At 38.8% G+C, this 25,956-nt stretch overlaps 3 protein-coding genes across 4 annotated transcripts in view; 2 read left to right on the top strand and 1 right to left on the bottom strand.

Moving 5' to 3' along the window:
• Nucleotides 1-127: 127 nt before the first annotated feature.
• Nucleotides 128-6,719, top strand: LOC144049530 (3-oxoacyl-[acyl-carrier-protein] reductase FabG-like). Its single transcript, XM_077562530.1, has 9 exons — nt 128-188; nt 2,251-2,321; nt 3,047-3,220; nt 3,291-3,469; nt 3,532-3,625; nt 4,241-4,310; nt 4,393-4,429; nt 4,515-4,578; nt 6,543-6,719. The coding sequence occupies exons 2-9, from the start codon at nt 2,295-2,297 to the stop codon at nt 6,711-6,713; spliced, it is 816 nt and encodes a 271-aa protein (XP_077418656.1). The 5' UTR covers nt 128-188; nt 2,251-2,294; the 3' UTR covers nt 6,714-6,719.
• A 759-nt stretch (nt 6,720-7,478) lies between these two features.
• On the top strand, nt 7,479-10,768 carry LOC144048958 (3-oxoacyl-[acyl-carrier-protein] reductase FabG-like). The gene is made up of 8 exons (XM_077561473.1): nt 7,479-7,621; nt 8,130-8,303; nt 8,373-8,551; nt 8,621-8,714; nt 8,868-8,937; nt 9,019-9,055; nt 9,124-9,187; nt 10,448-10,768. Exons 1-8 carry the CDS (start codon nt 7,598-7,600, stop codon nt 10,604-10,606), a joined length of 801 nt encoding a protein of 266 aa, XP_077417599.1. The 5' UTR covers nt 7,479-7,597; the 3' UTR covers nt 10,607-10,768.
• The window catches only part of LOC144048957 (uncharacterized), a 66,103-nt gene continuing 50,883 nt past the window's right edge, over nt 10,737-25,956 (bottom strand). For both annotated transcript variants that reach the window (XM_077561472.1, XM_077561471.1), the window contains exons 37-61: nt 24,934-25,041; nt 24,788-24,841; nt 24,495-24,602; nt 24,343-24,396; nt 22,836-22,889; nt 22,081-22,137; nt 20,562-20,615; nt 20,414-20,467; nt 20,283-20,336; nt 20,111-20,164; nt 18,717-18,824; nt 18,533-18,640; nt 18,298-18,405; nt 18,170-18,223; nt 16,854-16,916; nt 16,681-16,734; nt 16,570-16,605; nt 16,200-16,217; nt 16,066-16,101; nt 15,951-15,977; nt 15,800-15,865; nt 14,075-14,246; nt 13,280-13,389; nt 12,983-13,201; nt 10,737-11,808 (exon numbers count right to left, since the gene is read on the bottom strand). In XM_077561472.1, coding sequence (XP_077417598.1) covers nt 11,662-11,808; nt 12,983-13,201; nt 13,280-13,389; nt 14,075-14,246; nt 15,800-15,865; nt 15,951-15,977; nt 16,066-16,101; nt 16,200-16,217; nt 16,570-16,605; nt 16,681-16,734; nt 16,854-16,916; nt 18,170-18,223; nt 18,298-18,405; nt 18,533-18,640; nt 18,717-18,824; nt 20,111-20,164; nt 20,283-20,336; nt 20,414-20,467; nt 20,562-20,615; nt 22,081-22,137; nt 22,836-22,889; nt 24,343-24,396; nt 24,495-24,602; nt 24,788-24,841; nt 24,934-25,041 — 1,977 coding nt within the window. In that variant the 3' untranslated portion in view covers nt 10,737-11,661. The remainder of the gene's footprint in view (nt 11,809-12,982; nt 13,202-13,279; nt 13,390-14,074; nt 14,247-15,799; nt 15,866-15,950; nt 15,978-16,065; nt 16,102-16,199; nt 16,218-16,569; nt 16,606-16,680; nt 16,735-16,853; nt 16,917-18,169; nt 18,224-18,297; nt 18,406-18,532; nt 18,641-18,716; nt 18,825-20,110; nt 20,165-20,282; nt 20,337-20,413; nt 20,468-20,561; nt 20,616-22,080; nt 22,138-22,835; nt 22,890-24,342; nt 24,397-24,494; nt 24,603-24,787; nt 24,842-24,933; nt 25,042-25,956) is intronic.

The raw sequence follows: 25,956 nt of genomic DNA on the forward strand, positions 1-25,956 counted from the left end.
TACAGTATACTTTCCATCGTTATGTGCAGCAAATTACATTCTACCAAAGTGACCTTTGTCTGTTATCTGCATGTTCAATAAAGTTTGTTATTGAAAAAAAAAAAAAACTGCTGAGTGAGATCCCGCCAGTCTGTGAAGTGGTTTGACCGCACAACCTGACACGGAAAGTGGCAGCCGACGCTTTAAAAGTAAGTTCGTCTTTGGATTCAATATAATGCATGTTTCTGATCTTCATCCACATTTTACAGTTTTTATTTTTTAAATTATTATTCCTGAAATTATATCGCATGAGTGGACACCTGCTAGCTACAGGGCAGTTTAAAAAAAAAAAACAAGCACACGATGAATTGCTAATGCCCATTACTCAGCTACATAGCAATATCTGTAAAGGCGCTGTATTAAAGCAACGCGCAGTATGGACCAATTTCAAAATAAAAGTTTACCATAAATACATGGACGTGAATGATTTGAATTTAAAATACGTACCGAAAAATCCGTTCAAACGTTATTATCGGGCTGGAACATGAATTTTGTCATCACACCACACATTCAGATTAGATGGTTCTGTGTGAGTCCACGCAGGAAGTTTCATACATTTACAGTTAAGATTTTGGATTTCAAAATAATGGTTCTCTGAAAACGGCATATTTGAAAGTAATTAAACCTGATTTAAAATAGATATTATTACACGATATTAATCTACTCCTGGGAGAAACTGACCAGCTCGGGATTGCATCCAGGCAATTTTATTGATATAATATAATAATAATATAATATATTGATATAATGATGTTGCATAAAAAAAAAGGACCTTTTTGTGATAGGACAAGAACGTGTTGGGTATCTCTGGTATCTCTCTTTGTTTTCTGGAGTCGGTCACCATCTTTTTTTTTCTTGCTGCTGAAACAAACTGCTGAACAGGAGGGACAGGAGACCTATTTGCATACTTAACCGGGTTTTTGAAAACTAGTAGCTTGATGGCTCAGTCGGTCACCCTGTTGACTTCAAACATGGGGACTGAGGTTAGGTGGTCAAGCCAACATCCAGTTGGGTCCCTATAGACCCTTTACATTGGTGATAGACAAAATGAAGCTACATGAAGCACTTATTACATTATTTTTTTTACTCCTCTAGATGCAGTGAAAATGTCGCCAATGTCCATTGCACTATCCTTTCAACCAAGAGCACCATCTAGAGGAGTTAAAAAATATCGCAAGTGCTTCAAGAAGCTTCATTTTCCCATCACTACTTTACACTATATGCTGATTCCCAGCCACTGCTTTTCTGTATAGAAATTGTTGTTTTGCGCTAGTAAAGGCAACCAGTGTAAAAATTGTCCCAAACATATTTAATATATATATATATATAATTTTTTTCCTGTTAAAACAAATGGAAATGCCTATTAATTTGTTCCAGATGTCTTCCCTGAAGGGAAAAAAATGTATTTGTGTTTGCCTGTGTTCCTTGTCCGAAAATCAACTGGCCACGCCCATGCGCTGTATGCTGTTGTAAAAAATACTAGTTTGGGCGTAGTTGTAAACTGCTCTATTGGATTATGATTCATGTGGCTATGAATTAATTTGATAACCAATTACTATAATTGATATTTAAGCCCTGGCATGACTAGTGAAAAAACATGATTAATTAACTGATGCGTCCAAAAAGCATGTTTATTGTTTAGAATTGCTAAACAAAGTACATCCCAAACTATGACCCCAAAATTGTTTAATATCGTTTCAGTTTTTAGACGTTTTAAGCGATGTGCGTTCAGTGATTTAGACAAATTGTGCCCAGTTCCTCTGCTGATGTCACACTAAGATATGTGGTGAAGGAGGTGGGCGTGTCCATATTGCAGAAGGAAAACGGGCGTAACCCTAACCCTGCTCACCCACTCAAATATTTATGAAAGTGATAATCAACCTTCAATACACATAGCAATGTGGAACGACAGGTTGTTCAGGAATTTTCAGAAACCTCAGGGGAACTGTATCCATAGTCTCAACAATGCCACCAGAAGACAATTCTTTTAGAATTCAAATTACATGACAAGAAGTGGCGAAATACAAGATAATTGATATTTCATTCCATCGTGCTGTAAAGTAAAAATGTTTGTATTCCGTTGACGAGTCTGATGTCTGCCATCATGCAAAATCTTCAATAAAGTTTTGCATAAAAAAAAAAAGACACTGAGCTCCACCCAGTTAATTTATAAATGGGTTTATCACTCGAGCATAATTATCCTTTTAACAGGCTCACTGTAAGACAGACCACACCTGACACAACTTCAAACCCATATGTCGGCTTCAGGTGACCCTTTAAAAGTAAGTTTCTGTTTGCTTCTATAGATACAGTAGATTCAAATTTCTAGTGATCCTCATCTTTACTTTAATTTTTCCTTCCAGTTATGGTTGAAAAGGGGGAGAAGGAATTTGGCGTCTGAGAGATCTTTGCATGAATGTGTATTGTACGATGTAGAGCAGGGAGACTTGCTGGCTAGAAGAATGAGAGACTCAAAAGCACACCTAATTCACTCCTTTTCACCCAAAACGTTAACTCATTCACTGCCAGCCCAGTTCAAATCGATCTTTGACGTCTATGGCCGTCATTGGCAGTGAATGAGTTAAAATGGAGAACTAGCAAAGTATGAAGCGGCCTTAAGTCACAAATAGAGGAGCAGCTGTTGACCGTTTGTGTCTTTAGCTTGTTGACCAGGGAGTCCAAAGTTGGTAGTTTCTTTTCTGTCTTTCTTTGGTCCTTCCTCTGGTCTCCTGACGGCCTCACGACTCTGGCTGGAAGTGTTCGGTTTAGGTGAACGGTATGGGATTTTTTAATAGGTTTTAGGTGAACTAATGAATACACACACACTCACCCACATACAAAAAAAAAAAAGGAATGAACAATACTGAGCGCTCCAGAAAAAAAAAAAAATAGAAGAAAAAAATAGAAGAAGAAAAAAAAAGTTGGTAGTTTCATGACGAAAGGGGCAGAAAAGTCCATTCATACTTTGAAAGTCATGCGTTGCTTTAAAGTTCTCCGTCTCTTTCAGTTGTCTTCCCTGAAGGGAAAAGTGACCCTGATCACAGGTGCCAGCTCCGGCATCGGTGCAGGTACGTCCATCCTGTTTGCTCAACTGGGAGCCGTTCTGGCTCTCAATGGCAGAGATGTGGAGAATCTAAAGAAAGTGGCCAAGGAGTGTGCAGATTGTGGTGGAGGAGCTGAGGTATTGACGCACAGCTACGGATGCCTGCTATCGGGATCTTAAAAGAGTCTGTTTTGTTTGCAATGTGCAGCCCTTGCTCGTCCCCGGAGACCTGACAGACGAGGACACAGTGAAGAGGGTGGCGGAGGAAGTCATCTCGCGCTTCGGCCGACTGGACGTCCTGGTGAACAATGCCGGCATCCTGGCTACGGGCGGCATTTGCCAGTCAGACCTGGCAACGTACGACAGGGTCATGAACATCAATGTGAGGTGGGCGTCGTCATACAGAAATACTCTCGACTTCAAAGCAATGAGTGCTCCTTGCTTTCTAGATCTGTGTACCAGCTGACCCAACTCTGCGTACCTCACCTGATCAAGACCAAAGGCTCCATCGTCAACGTGTCCAGCGTCAACGGACAGAGATCGGTACAGATGTTCATAAAATTGCGGACCGCTGGGTGGTGGGTGGTGCCTGGTCGGTGCTGGATTTCACTTTCCTTTCCTTTCTTTGGTCCTTCCTCGGGTCTCCTGAAAGCCTCACGACTCTGGCTGGAAGGTGAACGGTATGGGATTTTTTTTATAGATTTTAGGTGAACTAATGAATACACACGCACGTACTCAGCCACATACAAAATAAAATTAAAAATAAATAAATAAATTAATAAATAAATAAAATAAATTAAATTAAATTAAATTAAAAAAAAATTAAAAAAAGAGAGCAATGATGATGACATGTCAAATCGGTAAAATTACCGAATGAACAATACTGAGCTCTCCAGAAAAATAAATAAATAAAATTGCGGACCGCTAATTTCGAGTGTCAACCAAAGATCTTAGACTGAGTTCTTACACTCCGAAATAATCCATTTCATTGAACCTCAAGTGACGTAACTGAATGTAACCACACACATTAGCTTTACTGTATTTAGGCTCCCAACAGGTATTGTGATCAAATCAACAGCTGTAGGCCACAAATGATCTTTGGGTTGGACTAATTGGACCCCCCTTTTCAAGAACTGTTTCCGTCTGTTGTCATTGCAGTCTGCTACTGCCCTGGCCTACGCTATGTCCAAGTCTGCCATTGACCAATTCACACGCTGTGTCGCTCTGGGTGAGTCAGCAATTTCAGCTAGCGATGCTCTTCCCACAAGTGCTCAAAGGAAGACTAATCATTTATATCCTATTCATTTCAGAACTGGCGCCGAAGCAAGTCCGAGTCAACTCTGTGTGGTATGTTTAATGACCTGGTGTACTGTTCATCCAAATTGCTGCAGGGGGACATGTTTGGATCCACGATGTGTTTTAAATTCCCCAGTCCTGGTACGATCTTCACGGAAGTCCATAAGAGGGCAGGACTGGATGACGAGCAGTATGCTGCGGTAAAGTCATGGGGACTTACTTGTGTGTCGCACACATAACCTACAGTGTCATGATCTGTAGGGTTTTTGTTTTCGTTTTCCATGTCATGTCTATTCGTTGTGTTTTTGTTACCACCTGTTCTCGTCAGCCCAGTTCCTTGCATCTTATCAATCAGCTCCCTCCAGCCTCTCGTGTCTTGTCCAGGTGTGTCTCGTTCTTTCATCAGTGTTGATTTATAACTTGTGTTTCTTTGTTATTGTCATGTTTGGGTTCTGTTTTTCCTCGTGTGTCTCCCTTGGTCTTGATGATCTCTCACCAGCTCAGTGGCCTAGTGGTACAGTGTCCGCCCTGAGACTTGGAGGTTGTGGGTTCAATTCCCGGCCGGGTCATACCAAAGACTTTAAAAATGGGACCCATTGCCGCTCTGCTTGACACTCAGCAATAAGGGTTGGAATTCTGAGGTTAGATCACCAAATGATTCCCGAGCGCGGCTGCTGCTGCTGCTCACCGCTCCCTCGGGATGGGTCAAATGCGGAGAATGAATTTCGCCCCACTTAAATGGGTGTGACAATCAGTGAATCTTATCTTATCTTATCTTGCTAAGTGTAATCCTGCCCTTCCTCGTTTCAACCAATCAGTGCCCTCAGCCACTTGTGTCTTGCCCCAGGTGTGTCTTGTTGTGTCTTTAGCGTGTGTGTGTTTAGTCTCCTGTCTCCCCCACTGTCTGGGTCGGTTCATTCTGTCAAGAAGGCAAAGTTTGGTGGACACAATCAGGAATCAGGGTTGACACTGACACCACATGAGGAAAGGCAAGTGACCTGAAACGAAAGTAGTCAGAATTTTCAAAATAAAACAGGAAATGACAAGACAACCTCACCGCGGTGTGAGTTATTTTGTACGTTGTTTTTTTTCTTCTTTATTTGTTTTTTAGCTGCTCTAATGTTTTGTTCCATCGCACATCTTCTTTGCCTTTTTGTTAATTTAATTAATTTTTTTTACCATAAATACCGTATTTTGTACGTTGTTTTTTTTCTTCTTTATTTATTTTTTAGCTGGTCTAATGTTTTGTTCCATCGCACATCTTCTTTGCCTTTTTGTTTATTTAATTTAATTTTTTTTTACCATAAATACCGTATTTTGTACGTTGTTTTTTTTCTTCTTTATTTATTTTTTAGCTGGTCTAATGTTTTGTTCCATCGCACATCTTCTTTGCCTTTTTGTTTATTTAATTTAATTTTTTTACCATAAATACCGTATTTTGTACGTTGTTTTTTTTTCTTCTTTATTTATTTTTTAGCTGGTCTAATGTTTTGTTCCATCACACATCTTCTTTGCCTTTTTGTTTATTTATTTATTTTTTTAACCATAAATACCGTACCTTTTTGAGATTTCTGCTCTCGCGCCTTGCTTCCTTACATTTAGGTTCTCCAATTTCTCCATCACGCAAGCCAGTGTTTATGACATACAGCCATATTGCAATTTGCAAGTAAAACAAGTAAGGGTTAAACGACTATGTGATAAAAGTCCGGTCAAAGTCATTATAATCGGTGAAGTCGCAGCGGTCGCAAACCTTTTGCTGTGCTACGGACCGGGATCATGTGAAGACATATTTTGATGGATTGGCATAAAACCAAAAGTACAAAACTCATTATTCTGAATGTAAATGTCGTAATATTAGAAGCCCATACACAGTTTTCTCTTGTGTGTTGTAAGATGGGACATTTTAGCTAGCTAGCTACTGTAGCTGCAAAAAAATCAAACATTTCTCTCTCATTGTTTCTATTTCAGTTTTGCTTATCTTGAGTCTGAGCGTGAACTTGCATATTTTGAAAATACACTACCAGTCGCATTTTTGATACTGTTCTTCTTTGCATCTTATGATATGAATAAAGATTTATTAATTTCTTTACTAAATCAAATCCCCAATTACGGAATGCTTAAATAAATTGTTGTTTGAATTGTCTTATTTCTTTTCTGCTTTCAGGTTCTCAAAGCATGCAAGACCTGTCATGCACTGGGTCGAGCCGGTGAAGTGGATGAGGTGGCCCGCAGCATCGCCTTCCTGGCATCGGACGCCGCTAGTTTCATTACTGCAGTTAACCTCCCCGTCGATGGTGGCCGCCATGCCAAGAGTCCAACTTTACTGTATAAATGATCAATAAAAAAAAAAAGCACATACATTATGGCTCGTGCATACTATTAGAAACCCATCTTTGATAGTCAAAGTCAAAACTGATGGAGCATTATTATCTTTTTAATAACATGCAAAGTTCAGCGCTTGTAGAAAGACAGCGCACAAATCTACATATTTAACATTTATGTATTCCAAGAGTTAGTGATGTAGTGATTAGGAAGTACCTTTCAAGCAGTTGACCTGAATTTGATTCCCAGCTTTTTCTCAAATTTCCCCTCTGAGCGATCAATAAAAGATTCACTTTTATTAATTTGTAATTTATCACACTACTGCTGAACATTCATCTAAAATTGCTATCTTAAGGGGGAAAAAAATATCTAATGTCATTTCTATACAGGTATATTCAATGTTTATTTCTATTCCATCATTTTACAACACTATGTACTATACACTTAAATGTTTTATTTATTTATTATTCTTTAAGCATCATTTTGTTTTTCCATTTCCATTTAATTGTGGTCATACTGTACATCCAAATAATATAATAATTATATAGCATTTTATACATTTTAATATATAATTTAGATTGTACTGTACTGTGTTAGCATGTGTACCTCACTCATAGTTAGCTTTAGCCAAAATTACTACTGAAACGTTTATTTGTAAATTTTTATTCATGAAAATGGTAATTACAATTATTATTATTTTTTTTAATTAATAACATAATTATTCGTAATGCGCAATATTTGAAACAGATTAGAAGATGAGAACAGGTTGGATCGTTGTTGACGTCACTCCAGTTAAACCAATCACATCTCGAGCCTGAGCCCCACCCGGAAGTCTGCGTGTGCCTCTGCTTGTACACGAGATTCACGTCAGTGAAAATCAACTGACTGAAAACGCAAATGGCCTCAGGCGACGCATATAAAGTAAGTTACTCTTCGCTTCTGCGGCTTGTTGGATCAGAAAGGCAATGAATATGCAGCTCTCTGTTGGTTATGGTGTGAAATTAGTGTAACTGGACTCTTAAAAAGATATGACCATTTACTTTTTTTCTTCTTCTTTTTTTGCCAGCGTCTTGTTGTGACTGAGTGACAAGTATTCAGTTCCTACTCACATTCAAATACGTAAATTAGTTCTATTGCCATATTATTGCCACTGTAATTTGTTTTCTTAGTTGCTTTTAGGGTCACCGAAAAATTCTCAAATGTATCTATGAAGTCAAAAAAATATAAATAACAGTTTGATAATGAGCTTATCGTTTTACATTTATTTTTCTCACTAAGCTATTTTAACACTTAAAAAGTCATTTTCTCTCTTTGTTGTCATTTTTGCATACAGTGACTTGGCAAATTAACCGTAATTTATTTGATTCTCAAATTAGCTGATACATTTTTCCTATTAAAACAAATGGAAATGCCCATTATTCTGTTCCAGGTGTCTTCCCTGAAGGGAAAAGTGACCCTGATCACGGGTGCCAGCTCAGGTATCGGTGCAGGTACGGCTGTCCTGTTTGCTAAACTGGGAGCTGTGCTGGCTCTCAATGGCAGAGATGTGGAAAGTCTGAAGAAAGTGGCCACGCAGTGCACAGAATGTAGTGCGGGAACAGAGGTATTGATGTGTACAACGACAGATGCCAGTTCGTAAAGTCTTAAAGCGTAGCTGCTCACGTTTGTGCAGACCTTGCTTGTGCCCGGTGACCTGACAGATGAGGACACAGTAAAGAGGACGCTAGAGGACGTCATCGCGCGCTTTGGCCGACTGGACGTCTTGGTGAACAGCGCCGGCATCCTGGCTATGGGCGGCATCGAGACGTCAGACCTGGCAACTTACGACAGGGTCATGAACATCAATGTCAGGTTGGGCGTCGTCATGGAAACGTACTCATGCTGTTCACATGTTGGTTCTCAGTGCTACTTGCTTTCTAGATCTGTGTACCAGCTGACCCAACTCTGTGTACCTCACCTGATCAAGACCAAAGGCTCCATCGTCAACGTATCCAGCGTCAATGGACAGAGATCGGTACTGATTTTCAAAATTCATTCTTTGTTAAGGCGGATTTGTTTAATACAGAGCGTATTAGCAGGTGTTCCTAATGAAGTGTCCAGTGAGTGTGAAAATAACTATCCAGTTAAAAGCATCTGCTACAACAGTTGCAGTCTATTGTCATTGTAGTTCCCTGGCGTGCTGGCCTATTGTATGTCCAAGTCGGCCATTGACCAATTCACTCGCTGTGTCGCTCTGGGTGAGTCAGCAGTTTTATCAAATAATGCTCTGTGCAAAAAAAAATAAAAAAGCACAATCATCGAAGTACTTTTTATTTCAGAACTGGCGTCCAAGCAAGTTCGAGTCAACTCCGTGTGGTACGTTTAATGACATGCAAATGGCTGCAGGGACACTTTTTTTGATCCAGTGTGTTTCAATTCCGCAGTCCTGGTGTGATCGTCACAGAAGTGCACAAGAGGGCAGGACTGGATGAGGAGCAGTATGCCAAGGTAAAGACAGGAGCATGTGTATGTAGCTACACAGGTAGAGAAAATTGTTGGTGCCCCCTCTATTAACGCATTCCCTCCCATTCATTTTCACTGAAGCAACCCTCTTCACTCCCGGCTGTTTTACTGGATTTTGACTGATTTTGCAAGGCCCACAGAATATTAGGTTTCATTGCTATAAAAACATGGAACCTACCAAAAGAAAGATTATTATAAGTCTTTCCTGTCATCAGGAAAAAAAAAGTATATTTCTATATTTTTCCGTTTTGCAGCAATTAGCATTAGAATATAGCTAAGTTTCATCATTATAAACAAATCTGTTTAAAATTAGTTTTTTTTCAACATGGTCCTGGGTGATCTCTTATACTCTGCTGCCATAACTACCATTGCTTCAACCATTCTCTGCAGTCCAGAGGCTGCATCAAAGCCTTCTTCTGTATGCTCTAGCATTAAAAAAAAAAAAAAACATATCAATACGTCTTTGGGAGCATGGTGATATTTAAAATAGAACGTATTTATACGTTTTGGGGAGCAAACGAGTTGATGAAAGAGAAACCCTCAGTGGTCACAGAAATAACTTGAATATAGCAAATGTAAAAAATGTGTTCATATTATTATCTAGCTCTTGGGCTACAGTCTCGTGGTTCCTAATTTTCTGGTTAACACGTGCAAATAAATTAAAGGAAATATAGGAAAAATTAATCCTGAATAATAAAGTTCAATTAAAATGTAAAAATGTGACAGATTTATTAAATTTTTTTTAGTTAAACCGTGGTTCATTTCATTTTATACTCAGTATATGCATGACATTTAAGAATTGTTTTTCTTTGATGTGAAAGTTTGAGCCTACAACCAATTCTATTCCCTATGGAAAACATTAACATTATTTTGAAATTAGGACAATGTGGAAGTCAAATAAGGTTATCCATTTATTTTTGATTGTTTAGAGTGTGTATGGACAAAAATGTTATTGAATTGGTCGGCAAACCAATGAACCTGGAACTGTGAGCACCCTCTAGTGGTACACAATAGAATCACTGTACAGTTCAGTTGCTTTTAACTTGGTAAGTCCAACCCAGTTACATTTTACATTTGAGAGACGACTGTTTGTCAGCATTTATTTAAGTAAATGCAAAACCTTGTATTTGAAAAATTATTTCAGCAGTTTGTTTGTCGTTATCCTATATTTATTTGCACTATGTTTCTTCTAAAAAAAAAAAAAAATCCAGCAGTTGTTCAGTCATTTTTTTTTCCTGCTTTCAGTTCCTCGAAAAGTGCAAGCAGACTCACGCACTCGGCCGACCGGGCGAAGTGGACGAGGTGGCCCACAGCATCGCCTTCCTGGCATCGGACGCCGCCACTTTCATCACCGGCGTCAACCTCCCCGTCGACGGGGGACGCCACGCTATGTGTCCACGATAAACCCGAACGGTACAATTAATAGATAATAAAGTACTTCTGAGATTTTTTTTCTTCTCACAAGTTGGAATAGTTGCGTTATTCCAAATTTAAAAGAACAATTTCATGGTGCTAAACATAAAAATGATGACTGTAGTTTTAAAAAATAAAATTTATTGAACAAAGTGTGGCCAGCGTGCATATTTTGTGTAGTATTCCCATTGAGTACAGAACAGCTGCAGCACCAGGTGAGGTACACTTGCACAATTCAATGTCTCATTTTTTGTTGTATTATCTCAAATGTGTATTGAATCAACCAATTATGCAATCTGTGAGTATTTATTTTATCAATATATTTTTCATTTTACAATGAACAATTACCCCAATTATTTTTGAGAGGAATAGAGTAAATATACATTTTGATTGACACGTTTCAGGAAAACAATGTAATTAATGGAGCCAATTTTTTTTTGCCATTACAAAGATAATGTCTCGTTTTAATTATCTTTCTATTACTAATATTTATTGTCAATTGTGGTTGTATTATTGAGGGCTGTTTCTTCGGGCTGAATTTTGTTCATCTCATCAGATTGTGCAAGTGTCCCTAATGTTGTGGCCAGCGAGAGCACCCTAATGAAGGACCACTCAAACGTGCTGTACGAGGTAGTATCTTCACACGTGCTTGTGTGAAGACATCTGAATGAGTGATTTGATGCACACAGTAACAGCTATTGCACTTTATAATACAATATACAGTACATACCCCGTTATAAATAATTACCGCATTGATAAATGCACCTTCATTCTTACTGTACAACCAGACTTTGATAGAGCCAAAACAATGAAATGCTCTTATTGTTTCCATCCGTCCAGGCAATCGAAAGCTCGTAGGAGTCACTGGAGAGGAAATGTAGTCATTTTATTCCAAAGGCGGATCAGTGCCAGAACTCCTAAATGTTCCCGCCTCTGTTCCTGCAGTCCAAGCATAGTTTCTGGAGAGTAATCGGGGGTTCCTTGCAGTCCGCAACTGTCCGTCAGGTCATCCCACTCCGGAGGTCAGGGCTCCCCTTTACCGAGCTTTATAAGAAGCAGACAGGTCCAACCTCGAGGTGATAATGTGATCCAGGTTCTGTGGTCGGTAGGTTGGATACGTCCACTATGGGGAGTAAATTTGGCTCCTGAGTGTGAAACACAAAGTGGGTCTGACGCCAGCGGCCGTCCTTGATCTGGGAACATTGTGTCAGAAAATAGATACTGTCACGGTACAAAGCATTTATCGCCACATTTCCGCAAAGCTTTGTGATTAGTTTGATCTAAAAATGTTGCTTTTCAGAAAGTTTTGACTAATTTGTGCTCACATCTTGGAACACTACTCGGACTTTTGAGTTCCCTTAATATACTGGACAAAAATATAAACGCGACACTTTTGTTTTTGCTCCCATTTTTTTATGAGATGAACTCAATATCACCATTTCTCTCAAATATTGCTCACAAACCTAAATCTGCGCTAGTGAGCACTTCTACTTTGCAGAGAAAACACTAACTGGTTTTCTGGGTCTCTGATTAGCATTAGAATATAGCTAAGTTTCATCATTATTCACAAATCTGTTTAGAATTGTGGGGAAATCGGCTTGTTTTCAACATGGCCCTGGTTGAATGCTTATACTCTGCTGCCACCTGCTGGCCGTTTTTGGAATTACTACCATTGCTTCAACCGTTCTTTGCAGTAAAGAGGCTGCATCAAAGCCTTCAGTATGTTCTGGCATAAAAAAAACCTCATAAAAACACGTATAAAGACATCTTTGGAATGCTTAAAACATTTTAAATAGAACGTATTTATACGTTTTTGGGAGCAAATGAGTTAATTACCAAAGACTAAAACGAAGGACATTTTTGCTCTAATTAGATTGTTAGTTTTGTAAAAATAAAATGTGTTTTTTTTTTGTTTTTTTTTTAATACAGCATTTCCCATTTTATTTTATTTTGTTAACGAATTTTTTTAAAATAATTTTAGTTTTAGTTATTTCATTAGTTTTCGTTAACTAAAATAACCTTGGTTTGTGAACAATATTTGAGAGAAATTGTGGTATTGTGGAAGTGGAAGAAGTTTTAGACCTTTCAGTTCATCTCGTAAAAAAATGGAAGCAAAAACAAGTGTTAATATTTTTTGTTGAGTAGAGCTGCCATTCGTCCTCCCAATAAAGTTTATTTTGTTTTTTCGTTCATTCATTTAGTAGCTCAATTTCATAGGTGCCTTGATATACGTTTTTTTTTTCTAAAAAAAAAAATAAAAAATTGTAAAATTGACTGCTTTGCTATGATGATGATAAGCATCGTTTGAACCACATAACCGAAAATCATTCTCACTTTTACGCGTTTGAATTGAACGTGTGCGCATACCCAACAGTCATCTCTTGGTACAAGTGGTTCCAGAAGATCGCCCGCTCGGATCTTCTCCCCCGTCCAGGTCGTGAAGCTCACAGCCTGGCTGTAGTGCTGCAAGGCGGGTCCCGCTGCCCACACCAGCGTGTTAAGGCAGTGGACCGTGATATGCTGCACGGCCTCAGTGCTCAAAAGGTGGATGAAGTTCATCTGGATGCGACCGACCCCGATCTCCACCTGGAAGGTCAATCAGAATTCTATTGATTTGAGGAAAAAAAACGGCGATTTGTAGACACGCTTTTTCGTTGATCCAACCTTGGAGACGGTGACAGGTTTCAAGCATGTCTGTCCTCCGGCAGTGAAGTTGCATGTGACCTCGATGGTGTCGGCATCACAGCCCAGGTTCGGATCAATCCAGTAAGTACCTGGAACAGCAGATTATTCATACAAAACAACAACAACTATGCAGAAACCAGGGATGTGATTTTTCCGCTAATTCGCGGAATTCCGCTTTTTTTATTCCCCCCCCAAAAAAATAGATTTTTTTTTTTTTTTTTTTTAGTAGTTCATTGTGTATGCACATGACTCCGACAGATAACATCTTCTGCTATAACAAAGACATTTGTGGTATGCTCTAATATGAGTTACTTTTCATTTGGTCATGATACAATTATTTGTTCATGAAATTTGAACTCTTCAACATTATTTATGTGTTAACTTAGTAATCACATTAGTTAGATATGATGATATTCTCAGTGATAGTTTTTAAAAGCAAAGGCAGTCCAATGTTTTTGAATGTGACTGATTTTGAGTTGACTAAAACTGCCATTTTATATGGGATAGTTCAATATACATTGAAAATTTATGCTGTTGTTTTGTCTATTTCTTTGTCATGTGAGTGCATTGAAAGTACTTAAAAACACGGAAAACCCATGAGCTCCGGGGGGCTTCGCCCCCCCCCCCCCTTGACCCCCCACCAGGGCACTGCCCTGGACCTAGCTGGGTGCCAGCGGCCCCCAGACCCCCGGCTAAATTTTCAGATAATTTCACTTTGGTCAAATCACATCCCTGAGAAACGTAACCACGTGTTGTGCTTTTTTGTCACCTTACCATCATACATCCTTTGCTCACAGTTGTGGAGGTCTCGGCAGATGCGGGCTGGGTTGTTGCGCCTCCCCAGTGGGTTCTTCAGACTGTGGATTAGAGAGCTGAGATGCTCCAAAGTCCTGAAAATCTCTGTTCCCTGGTCCAGCATGGGAAGGTCCACATTCTGGTAATTCAGCTTTCAACAGATGATAACGTATTTGAGTTCATGTTTGTAAGAAACACAAGATTTTTCAGTTTCAGTTCATGTATTTGGAAATCCAGATTGAATTACCTAAAACACAACATATGTCACATTCCCCCCAAAAAAGGGGGGGCACCGTACTGACAGAAAGTCTGGGGATTCAGACCATAGCCCAGTGGCTCCCCTGACTAATTCACATAGCAGAACAGTAAACAACAACATTGCCTTCTTAAATCAAAATTTAACTGCTGGCTAACACAACTGATTCCAGATTATGTTTGTAGTTTTATCTAGAGCAGTGGTGTTAAACACACGGACCGCGGGCCGGATCAGGCCCGCAAATGGGGTTTAATTCGGCCCGCTCTTGTAAAGTAAAAAGAAAAAGAGTGATATCGGACCAATTCATCTGATGGTCAATATCAAAACATACATTTGTCATTTCACAAGCAATCCTCAGAAGAGCAATGCAACTTGTACACGAAATTGACCTGGATGTTATTATTTTACACACATCCTGAAGTTACGGTTTGTTGAAGAAAAAAAAAAAAAAAGAAGTAAAATATAAACATAGACCAAAATAAATGAAACACAAACGTGACATGGATTAACGTCCTCTAATTATGTTAACTCTGCCACGCAATGGATTCTGAGAACAATATATGTGCAAAACAGGAATGTATAACACACCCGAAACTCATACGGGCAAAGTGTTGCTGCATTCCATTTGCATTTGTCATTTTTGGGAAAAATATGTTTACAGTTGAAAACCATGATTTTACCGGTCCGGCCCACTTGGTAACATATTTTCCTCCATGTGGCCCCTGAGCTAATATTAGTTTGACACCCCTGTTCTAGAGAAAGGAAGACGACCGTATTTGGTAATTGAAGTTGAAAGTGACCTTGAGGTAGGGCTGCTCAATTATGAAGAAAATATTGATCACGATTATTTTGGTAATAATTTGTAGTTCTATATAATGTTAACTCATTCACTGCCATAAATTCATTTTTTAAAAAGATTATAAAAAAATTGGGACAAGAGGCAATTCTTTTTTTGAAATTGTAATTAATCGCATGACTTCACTAGTTAACTCACAATTAATCACAAATTTTATATCGGTTATAAATGTACACTAAAATATTCTAGGTTTTCATACTCTTGTTAACAATAGTGGGGAAAAATGTTAAACTAATAGAAATAGTTAAAATAATTTTTGACGTCAATGGCAGTGAATGAATTAAAAAAAAGAAAAGATAAAAAATTTGGGGCGTCAGGCGATTAAAGTTTTTAATCGTAATTAGTCGCATGACTTCACTAGTTAACTCGCGATTAATCACAAATTTCATATCTGTTCTAAATGTACAATAAAAAATTTCTAGGTTTTCATACTCTTGTTAACAAAAGTGGAAAAAAATGTTAAACTAATAGAAATAGTTCAAATGAATTTTTGACGTTTATAGCCGTCAATGGCAGTGAATGAGTTAATGATGTTTGAAAAAAGATACTTCAACTTAAAAGATACCAATAAAACCTCATAGGCAGAACTCACCTGTGGCCTGAGTGGAGCACGGGAATCAATGATGACTTGAAAAGAAGCACCGAGTGCTTCGTTTTGCTACGAAAACAAAACAGAGACATCAAACAACCACACATAGTTTGAATCCTAACCTGAATTCACTGTAAACGGCAAATATACATACAAGATTTATGCTGGAACTGGTGCGACCCTTGAGGAAACAAAAATGTTATCCTATTACTGAATAGCATAACATCCAATTAGTTATGCGTGTATGTAAGTATGAAAAGTGAACTTACTGGAGGTCCCGGTGGGCCACGTGGACCGGGAGATCCCTAAAAAAAAAAATCCCATTAACACATTAGGCTTTCAAATATTTATGTTTATTCGGGGCTTGCTTTGACTAACACCGAGAAGATTTATTATTACTTACCCTTGGTCCTGGCAAGCCCTGTTAAGGATGAAATAGATCAATACTTGAAGGCAGAATAATAGAATGAGGATGAAGGCTGCCTGCTAAATAAACATCTGCTCGACCCTTTTGCAAAGCATCTCTGTAATATTACCACCTTCCCCCGCTTTTTTAGGTGCGAACAACATGTGACGCATATCAATAAAGCTATTAAACGGATTGGTATGAGCACGAGAATTTCATCGGCGCCAAGTGTCACTATGGGTATTGCTACAATAGGAAAATGCCAAAGGCCATTAGAGACCGGTCTATGTGGAGCCTCCACACTAAGCATGCTATCCAGCACTCACAGTTCAGACAGAAAGGGATTTGTCAAAAGTTTGTCACGCACCACGTCCCCCTGACTTCCTTTGTCACCTTGTTGTCCCTGACAAGAGAGAAAGTAAGGGGTCACTCCAAGGACTATAAAACTGTCAGACAGGATGTTATACAGGTAACGTACAGGTTGGCCGCTGGGGCCGATGATGCCAACGGGGCCCAGAGCTCCGTCCGAACCCTGGAAAACAAAGACATGTTGAAGTGATTCAGAGCAGCGGTCCCCAACCATCGGTCTGCGGAACGTTTCTGATCCCTGACGCATTTGGTACCGCGCCGCAAATAGATTTCCAGACTTACCGTCAGTCCTCTTGGTCCTTTTGGTCCCTGTATCCCTGCTGGGCCCATGTCTCCTTGGGGTCCCTAGACATAATCAATTCTTTACATTTGTGTAGTAATTTTTAACTCATTTACTCCCAGCCACTTTCACTGAAGCAACCCCTTTCGCTCCAGGCTGTTTTACTGGATTTTGACTGGTTTTCCAAGGTCCACAGAATATTGTGTTCTATTGCTATAAAAACATGGAACCTACCAAAAGAAAGATTAGTCTCTTCTTTCATCAGGAAAAAAAAAGTATATTTCTATCTGTTTCTGTTTTGCAGCAATTAGCATTAGCATATGGCTAAGTTTCATCATTATTCACAAATCTGTTTAAAACTGTGGGGAAAAGAGCTCTTTTGTAACATGGCCCTGGTTGATCTCACGCCGGCTCTTCATGTCAAAAGCTGCATCAAAGCCTTCTGTATGCTCTTGCATACAAAAGCATAAGAAAATAAAATAAATAATAAAAAACATGTAAATGCGTCTTTGGGACACTGGTAATATTTGGGAGCAAATGAGTTAATAAATAAAAGCAAAAAAGCTGAGTTGATAGTTGGTGTAACAGTCAATGGATTTTCATCCACCTTTTTTTATTCAAATTTTCAAGAAATGCGAAAATAAAACTGAATGGAAATGCTAGAAATTCGAAAAAGGGTTCAAAATTCGCAAAAAAGTTTTTATGCATAGAAGGGGTGGATTTTGAAGCGTAATAAAAATTTCAAAAAAAAAAAAAAGAAGGAAAATGCAAATTTGGGCAATGGGAACCGGTTTTGCGAATAACCGTTGGCAAGACCGGATACACGTCACACTCTTTGACCAGATATTACGTGACACGTATGTTTGTAGTCCCAAAGCAATGTCGGATGATAAAGTAAGTTATGTTTGAGGGGACAACAAAACATAAATCTTTTTGAAATTGATTAAAGAAGTGAATATTGATGCTATTTTAGATGGAAAACAGCAAAGAAACGCTACGATTGATCAAGAATTACAAAAGCAAACTCATACGACATCATTGCATGGCGCAGTCACTTCCTGGTCTTCTTCTTTTAAATTACTGATGGATCATATCTCTAAGGTGTATACCGCCACCTACAGCGGCGGAGTCTCCTCTCAATATTCGCAAAAGAAGAATAGATGGAAACGGGCATAAGTCGCATGTCCGTTTTGCGCATTTTCAGTAAATCCGCTTAAAAAACTCAAAACAATTGGATGGCAACCGACTAATGAAAACACAGCAGAACAAACACTTGGAGACATTTCAAAAGACGGGATGGATGTCAGTGGAATCCTACCTTTGGCCCAAACAGACCTAGCACCCCTGTAAATCCTTGTTCGCCAGTGTCCCCCTGAAATATTTCAAGATGGGTTATACAGTACAATTATTATTGAGTTTTAAATGACAAACACTATTTCTTCTTACTGGTTGCCCTTTGGCTCCTTTCATTCCTTGGCTTCCCATCAATCCCTCGCCGCCGAGGGTCCCTCTCATTCCCGCAGGTCCAGTTTGGCCCAGGAGACCCCTTTCACCCTAAAGGATACACAAACATGTCAACGTATACAGTCAGTCTGCCCCATAAGCCATCAAATAAGGTACACTAACACGCATGGTACCAGCCGTGAGATATTGAAGTCCTAGGCAATAAAATCAGGCTTACCTTTGGTCCAAAAGAACCTTGAGATCCAGGGAGACCCGTCTCACCAATTTTACCCTGCGGCCCAGGTTTCCCATTGAGCCCCAATCCTCCATCTTCTCCCTGCTCCCCCTAAATAGAAAAAAAAAAAAGAAAAAGTTATCCATAGTTGAAGTTACAAATCCATTGATCAAACAATGTGCCTTACTTTGGTGCCTTTTCTTCCATCTGTACCAGGCAATCCATCCATTCCATGAAGCCCCTCGAAACCCTCCCTTCCTGTAACACCTCGTGGGCCAGGGGGGCCGTCTGGACCCTTGGCAAAAACAAATAAATAGGTAAGCAAGCAGATCCGCATTTTGAGTCCAAGTGTTTCAGTTTCATGATGGAAATGATCACCAGTAGTTGTGTAGATGCATTGGCAAAGTACAAGCTTCTGATCGGCCATTCTTAGCTTTTACTGTTTTTATTTTTGGTAGCTTTCTACTCTTCTACATTCCTTTTGGCTTGCTTGTATGTATGATTTCAATTATCTGTCACCGGTTTGTGCGTTTGAGTACTGTACTGTTTATGCTGTTTATGCTAAACCGAGTGAACATGTTGAATGCTAACGTTAGCTTATCACACTAGCCGCTGGCTGGTTAGCTGCCATATTCTTTTTACTCGTGGACACGTGGCAGGGTGTTATGTGTGCGAATCGTGTTTTAACAGATAACAGTGTCACTCACAGGACTTGTATATCATGAAATAGATTATTTTGCTACCAGTAGCCGTTCTTAAATATTGTTTACCTGCTTCATAGAAACCACTATTTAGATGTTAGTGGTGTCGCGAAAGCATCAAAGTCACTGTTTTGCTTGACATGTTTGTTCACACCAAAAGCTTTTTTTCGCCAGATTATGTGAGAAATCAAATGCCTACATTTTGCAAAACTTAGCATTGTTGCTATCAGTAGCCTTTCGTACCTCTTTCATAGAAACCACTACTCAATGGTAGAGGTGTCACGAGAACAAAAAATATTAGCTTCAAAGTCATTCTTTTGCTTGACATGTTTGTTCACACCAAAAGCTTTTTTTTCTCCAGATTATGTGAGAAATCAATTGTCTACATTTTGTAAAATTATTTTTCCTGGTGAAAGAAGAGAGTTTATTGTTTCATTTGATGAATTCAATGTATAAATAACAGTAGACCACAATATTCAGTGTGTTTTGACAAATCAGTCAAAATGGCTGGAACTCAACGGTTACGACTAAAATGGCTGCCATTGATTGAGTTAAGGGATTTGAATTAAGTCTAAACTATTTTAAAATGTTTTTCCCATGTCATATCTGTGGCTCCGTAGATTCCATTTTATTACTTGCGTGCTATTTATTGCCCCTCCTCTGTTGTGAAGTTCGCGTTTGAAGAAGACTTCCATTAGTTCAAATCACTAAAAATCTTTAATGTTGCCAGTTTTCGCTGTGGAACAGATGACAGTATTTCAAATACAATTAATCTCAATGACAAATGTTTTGATACGTCTAAATCTCAATTCGACCAACCAGACATGGCGGTGGAACTTGACGATACCCGTGTAAAAAGATGAGCATCCATTTAACTCACCGGTGATCCGTTGGTCCCAGATGTACCTCTCGGCCCAGATTTTCCTTTCTGACCCTGGTGATCAGATAGTTAAATGTTGTATAACTCAAATGTGAGTGCATGTTGGACTTTTAGAATTGAGCAAAAACCAGTCTCCAGCATTCTACATTATTACATTGAGTTAAGTCCTTACTTGTTCACCTTTGGATCCTTTCGGTCCTTGTTGTCCTCTGGGCCCCGGATGTCCCTGAAATGACCATTACGGCTTGAGCAAGTAACGTCAAAGCTTGGCGTGGCTTTAAATCAAACCAATGGGATACTTACAGGAAGTCCTTGGGCACCGGCTTTCCCTCTCTCTCCATCAAGACCTAGCGGACCCTGCAAAATGTCATTTTCCGCATCTTCAAAATCTTTCGTTCTGTAACTAATATAGAACACAGGTAGGGGACGTCGTCCTCTTAAATTCACTTACAATGTGCCCGGGGTCACCTGCTTCTCCTCTATCACCTCTGTTACCAGGAGGACCCTGTCATGGAGCACATGGAGATAAAACAACATAAAATGTGGTACAGTGAGCTTCCCCTCAGAGAACATAAAACAGATGCGGCCTCCCCTACTCCCCTAACAAACCACCAATTTATCACAGCGGGTCTGACACTAAAATATTCATTGCTGCGCACGGTCTCAAAATCGTATCCTTTCATACAAGCCGTCGTTAACAACGGGATTGTTTTTTTGAAGTTTTCTGCTTGCCTCGCCTCTCTCATCATACAAACTAAAAATTTGTGCTGTCAAAGTTAAAGCGTTAACTAATTCATTAATAACAAAAAAAAGTATCGCTTTAATCATGTATTAACGCGGATTAATCACGATATTAATTTGGGCCACAGATGATCCTTAAAATGACAGCGGATGGTTACACTCTAAAAACAGTTGGGTCAAAAATAACCCAACTATAGGTCAAAAATGGACCGATCCTCTACTTGGGTCAATTCGACCCAACTTTAAGTCCCCAGAAATGGGTCTTTTAGTGTAAAACAACTCATAAATATTGGTCAGATCCTTTACTTGGGTCAAGTAGGATACAGGAAGAGGTGAAATTCGAATTAATTGAAGAATGAAAGCCATACTCTAAAAACAGTTGGGTCAAAAATAACCCAACTATGGGTCAAAAATGGACCGATCTACTTGGGTTGATTTGACCCAACTTTGAGTCAAGAAATGTCTTTCAGCGTAAAACAACTCATAAAAATTGGTCAGATCCTTTACTTGGGTCAAAAAATTTGGTCATTTTGTATAAAACAACCCAGAAAGTTGGGTCAACTTGACCCATAAAGTTGATCGGTCCATTTTTTTTTATCCATAGTTGGGTTACTTTTGACCCAACTGTTTTTGGAGTGTACGTTAAAGGTAGAACAGGTCGTGTTTGAGCGATAAACATTAAAGTAAAGCATTTAATACATATTTGCGTATGACATTCAGAATATTTGTTCATGCCAAACTATTGGGGTCTTTTTTTTTTCATTTTAAGGTATGCACGAAATGAACAGATTAGAAAAAGAGGGTGCTGAGTGTGTGCAGTGGATAATTTTTTTTAAGACATCCTTATCACATTAAATGTTGAAAACTTAACACATAAGAGGTGCTCTAATATTTAATCGTTTGACAGCTCTACTAAAAATGTAATGATTTTGCCTTTAACATGTAGCTGCGGTGAGATTGGCGGCTTTAAAATATTTTCTTTGTTTTTCTCAAGCTGCCGCACTTCCCCTTAAGGCTTCACTTTGAAAATCGCTGACAGTCGACAATAAATACACCCCCCAAAAAAAAAACAATTCATACCCTGGAACAATTTGTGTGAAAGTGGATTTTTATATGTTGAATGCTGGAAGTGACACAAGAAAGTGATTAAGATTCGTACCCCCAACTTCAGAAATGAGGCAGACGTTTATATAAAAACGCACAGCAATAACCACAGAAGAAAAACTCACTCTGTCACCTTGGCGACCTGGGGAGCCTTCTATCTTGCTGTCCTCCCCTTGTCCGCCCTAAAAAGCAACACGCAAACTATCAAAACAAAAATAAATCAAGAATTACCCCTGAGGCGCAAACATCGCAAAAAAATATATATTTCAAAGAATGCCGTAAACATTGGACAGTCATAGGAAAAGTGGCTTCATCCTTGCAAGCGACGAGTCAATGTCTCACTCACTCTGGGACTTCATAACACTAATTGAACAATAACAGACGTGTGACGGATTTTATCAGTCATGTGTTCCGCGTTTGTCAAACGAAAGGTTTCAAAAATGACTACAACATAATTAGGAATGATGAAAGCTCAGGGAAAAGTGACAGATGCAAAGATTAAACATGATAAATCAAAGTAGTATCAGATCAGTTGCATGTTTTGGTTTAGTGGGTCAATCAGTTCACAGGATGATTTCGATTAGCAAACAAGCTATTATTTTCTTACAACAATACAACTATGTACACCCAGATGGTTCAAACCCCTTCCCGAAAAAAGACGCTTTTTATCTGGTTTATTTATTGTCTTGTGCTGCATCCTGTCCAATAAACAATTGTTTGTATTCCCTCACTCGTGACTAAAAAAAACCTCCACTTGCTCGACTGATTGCGCAGTTAAACAGTACAAAGCGAGTTCGATGTGCCCTACCGATCATCTAGAACGGATACCTTAATCAGCAACAGTTGTAACGGGTGCGGAACAAATCGCGTCCCAATGTACCTTTTCACCTTTTGGTCCCGGTGGTCCTTGTGAGCCTTGCAGTCCTTTGTGACCCTACGGCAAGAAGAGGCAATTCCATTACTCAGGCAGAGCTAACCTTTGACCTCATTTATTCCTCAATACTGAACAAAAATATCATCGCAAGTTCGCAACATTTTAGGCTAGCCCCAATAAAAGGTCACTATAATGTCTAGTTTCACTGTATTGGGGTAAAACAAGTCATTATGTGACCACCGTTTGCCTAACCTGGGCAAAGGAGAAGTGCTCGATTTCAACAGATTGGTGAACTATGTTTGAAAGAAATTTCCACTAGACCCAATGGAACAAATTCCACCAACCTGATCAGAAGAGATCTCATATGAAAAGTAGCCCAACGAATCATATTGGGCCGTTTCAACTTGACTCATTCCCACAGAGTATTGTGTTCTATTTGCTATAAAAACATGGAACCTACCAAAAGAAAGATTAGCGTCTCTCCTTTCATCAGGAAAAAAAACTTCATTTGTATCTGTTTCCATTTTGCAGCAATTATTTCATTATTCACATTCCTGTTGAAAACACTGGCAAAAAGAGCTTGTTGCAACATGGCTGATCTCTTATACTCTGCTGTCACCTGCTGGCCGTTTTTGTTGTTGTTGTTGTAATAACTACCATTGCTGTAAAGCCTTCTGTTTGCTCTTGCATAAAAAGACAAACAAACATATAAATATGTTTTTGGGAGCGAAGGACAAAGTTCTAAAAAAAAAAAAAAATACACATATTTGGGTTTGAATGAGCTCATTGCAATCAGCACCAAACACCTCTCAAAAAGTTTGTCCAAACGTGATCTCTCCTACCAAAGCAGCAAAGTTTAACTTAATAAAAATTACATTCCACTGGTATATCCCGATAATGCAAAGAAAAAACTTACTTTTATGTATGTTATTTTCTGGGGTTAGAACTGTCATGGGTGCCCTATAAAGGGTTAATCATATTTTTCTAGGTCTATTCTACACAGTCTGGATCAGATTAAATTTGATTTATTTTTATTATAAACACACTTTTTTTTTTTTGTCTGTGGAGAAAAAAAAGTCTTTAAAAATCTTAAATAGGATTTTCCAAAAGGACACAAGGTCTTGCCTTAAAAATATCACCTCATCTGTAAACCTGCCATTCAAAGGTCATAGACAAGACATAATTACAACATGGCAATATTAATGTTCCATTTTGTTCAGTATATTGTACATTTGTGTTCATGCTGTATGCGACAAGAAAAAAAACTAAGGTCCTTGGTGGTATAGTGATAACTATTGAATGGGCAAATGGATCACATATGTATGGTCACAAACTGGAATGATTCATAGAGTGTAGCAACTGAGCCATCCACAAACCAGAACAATGTTTTCTCAATGGCTAGCAGCAATAATAGAAATCTAACAAAATCCCACTTTTGGGGTGATTGTTTTACCAGCTTAGTTGAGGAGATTTCTTTAAAAAAAAAAAAAAAAAAGAAGCTATTATTCCACACCTCATAGCCTGGTATTCCCGGGTCTCCCAGCTGGCCCATTCTTCCAGGAGAACCCTGGGGAAATAAATCCACATTTAGGCCACGTTTTTACCAAAAATCCAATTATGCCTGTCAGTCCAAAAAGAAGCTCTGAAAGCAAACAGATGTTTTACCACCGGGCCTATCGTTCCTCTTGCTCCCTTCAGTCCAACAAATCCCGGCGCTCCTTGCTCGCCCATCGGCCCACTCTCACCCAGGTGACCTTGGTGTCCTTTGGTCCCCTGGCGAGAGGCAGTCAATAAGCGGGGTATGTAGCAGGGGTGAAAACTGCAATGTCTTGGGTGGCAATTTCCAATTTACTATCAGTGAGCATCTGCGGCAAGTAACCTCTTTATTTAGAAGTGTTCAATCACTCCTACAGGGACAGCAAATTGACTTGAATTGGGAAAGTGACGGGAAAACAAACCTTGCCTCCTGCTTTTCCTCCTTCGCCAATTTTGCCGGGTTTACCCTCTTGACCCTTTTTTTTTTTTTGTTAAAGTAGAATGATTTTAAGTGGACAAAAAAAACAAGACGTCTTATTTATCAGGCGAATCCGATAAAGACATGTACCGTCACCCCCGACAGTCCAGGAGGCCCACAGGGTCCATCTTCTCCTTTCTGGCCTATTTCACCCGTGTCTCCCTTGGCACCCTCTAAGCCGGCATCGCCCTTCTCACCCTGAAAAGACATCATTGTACAAGTTTAAGAATTGGTATGGATGGATGTGACGGATGAAGTTGTAATACTTGATAACATCAAAACAAAGAAGCAGAGTAGATCAAAAAATGCACATGCTGTAATTACTCAAACAGAAATAACACTTTATCCTCACTACACACAACACATTACGTTGGGTTTAATTGTTTACCTTATTTTAACAAAATGTAATGAAGTAGAATGAAAGTTAGTTAGCTAGCTAGCCAGTGACTTAATTACCTCATTTATTAGTTGGTTTATTATCTTATTCACAAAGTGGATGGATAGGAGGGCAGTTAGCATGCTAGTTTCTAAATTGATTACTTATTAATTTATGTATTGCTTTTTAGTTGGCAATTTTTTTTAGTTTTATAGTTAGTGAGGTAAGAAAAGTCATTAAACTAAGTATCTTATTACGAGGCAATCCCTTATTATCCAAAATTATCTGGGGTAAAAAGGGACAATTTAAACAAACGGAGAAAATAAATCTGAAAAAAATAAAGGACAATTTCAACTAAATTGGGGGAAAAAAATCTGGAAAAAAATAAGGGACAATTTCAACTAAATTGGGGGAAAAAAATCTGAAAAAAATAAGGGACAATTTCAACTAAATTGGGGGAAAAAAAATCTGAAAAAAATAAGGGACAATTTCAACTAAATTGGAAAAAAAATCTAAAAAAATATCTTTCTTTTTTTGTAACTTAATTAAAAAGAAAAATCTGAAAAAAAATTAATAGGGGACAATTTAAACTAAATGAAAAAAAAAACAGACAGGTAGTCCCTAGTTACCCAATATTATGGTATCTAATTTGTTGGTCGTTCGTTATCTAGTTTGTTGGTTATATAGTAAGCGAGCTTGCTAGGCACAGTGGGTAGTTTAGAGATGCCGCTAGTTAC

Source organism: Vanacampus margaritifer, chromosome 3, assembly GCF_051991255.1.
Source record: "Vanacampus margaritifer isolate UIUO_Vmar chromosome 3, RoL_Vmar_1.0, whole genome shotgun sequence".
Classification (NCBI taxonomy): domain Eukaryota; kingdom Metazoa; phylum Chordata; class Actinopteri; order Syngnathiformes; family Syngnathidae; genus Vanacampus; species Vanacampus margaritifer.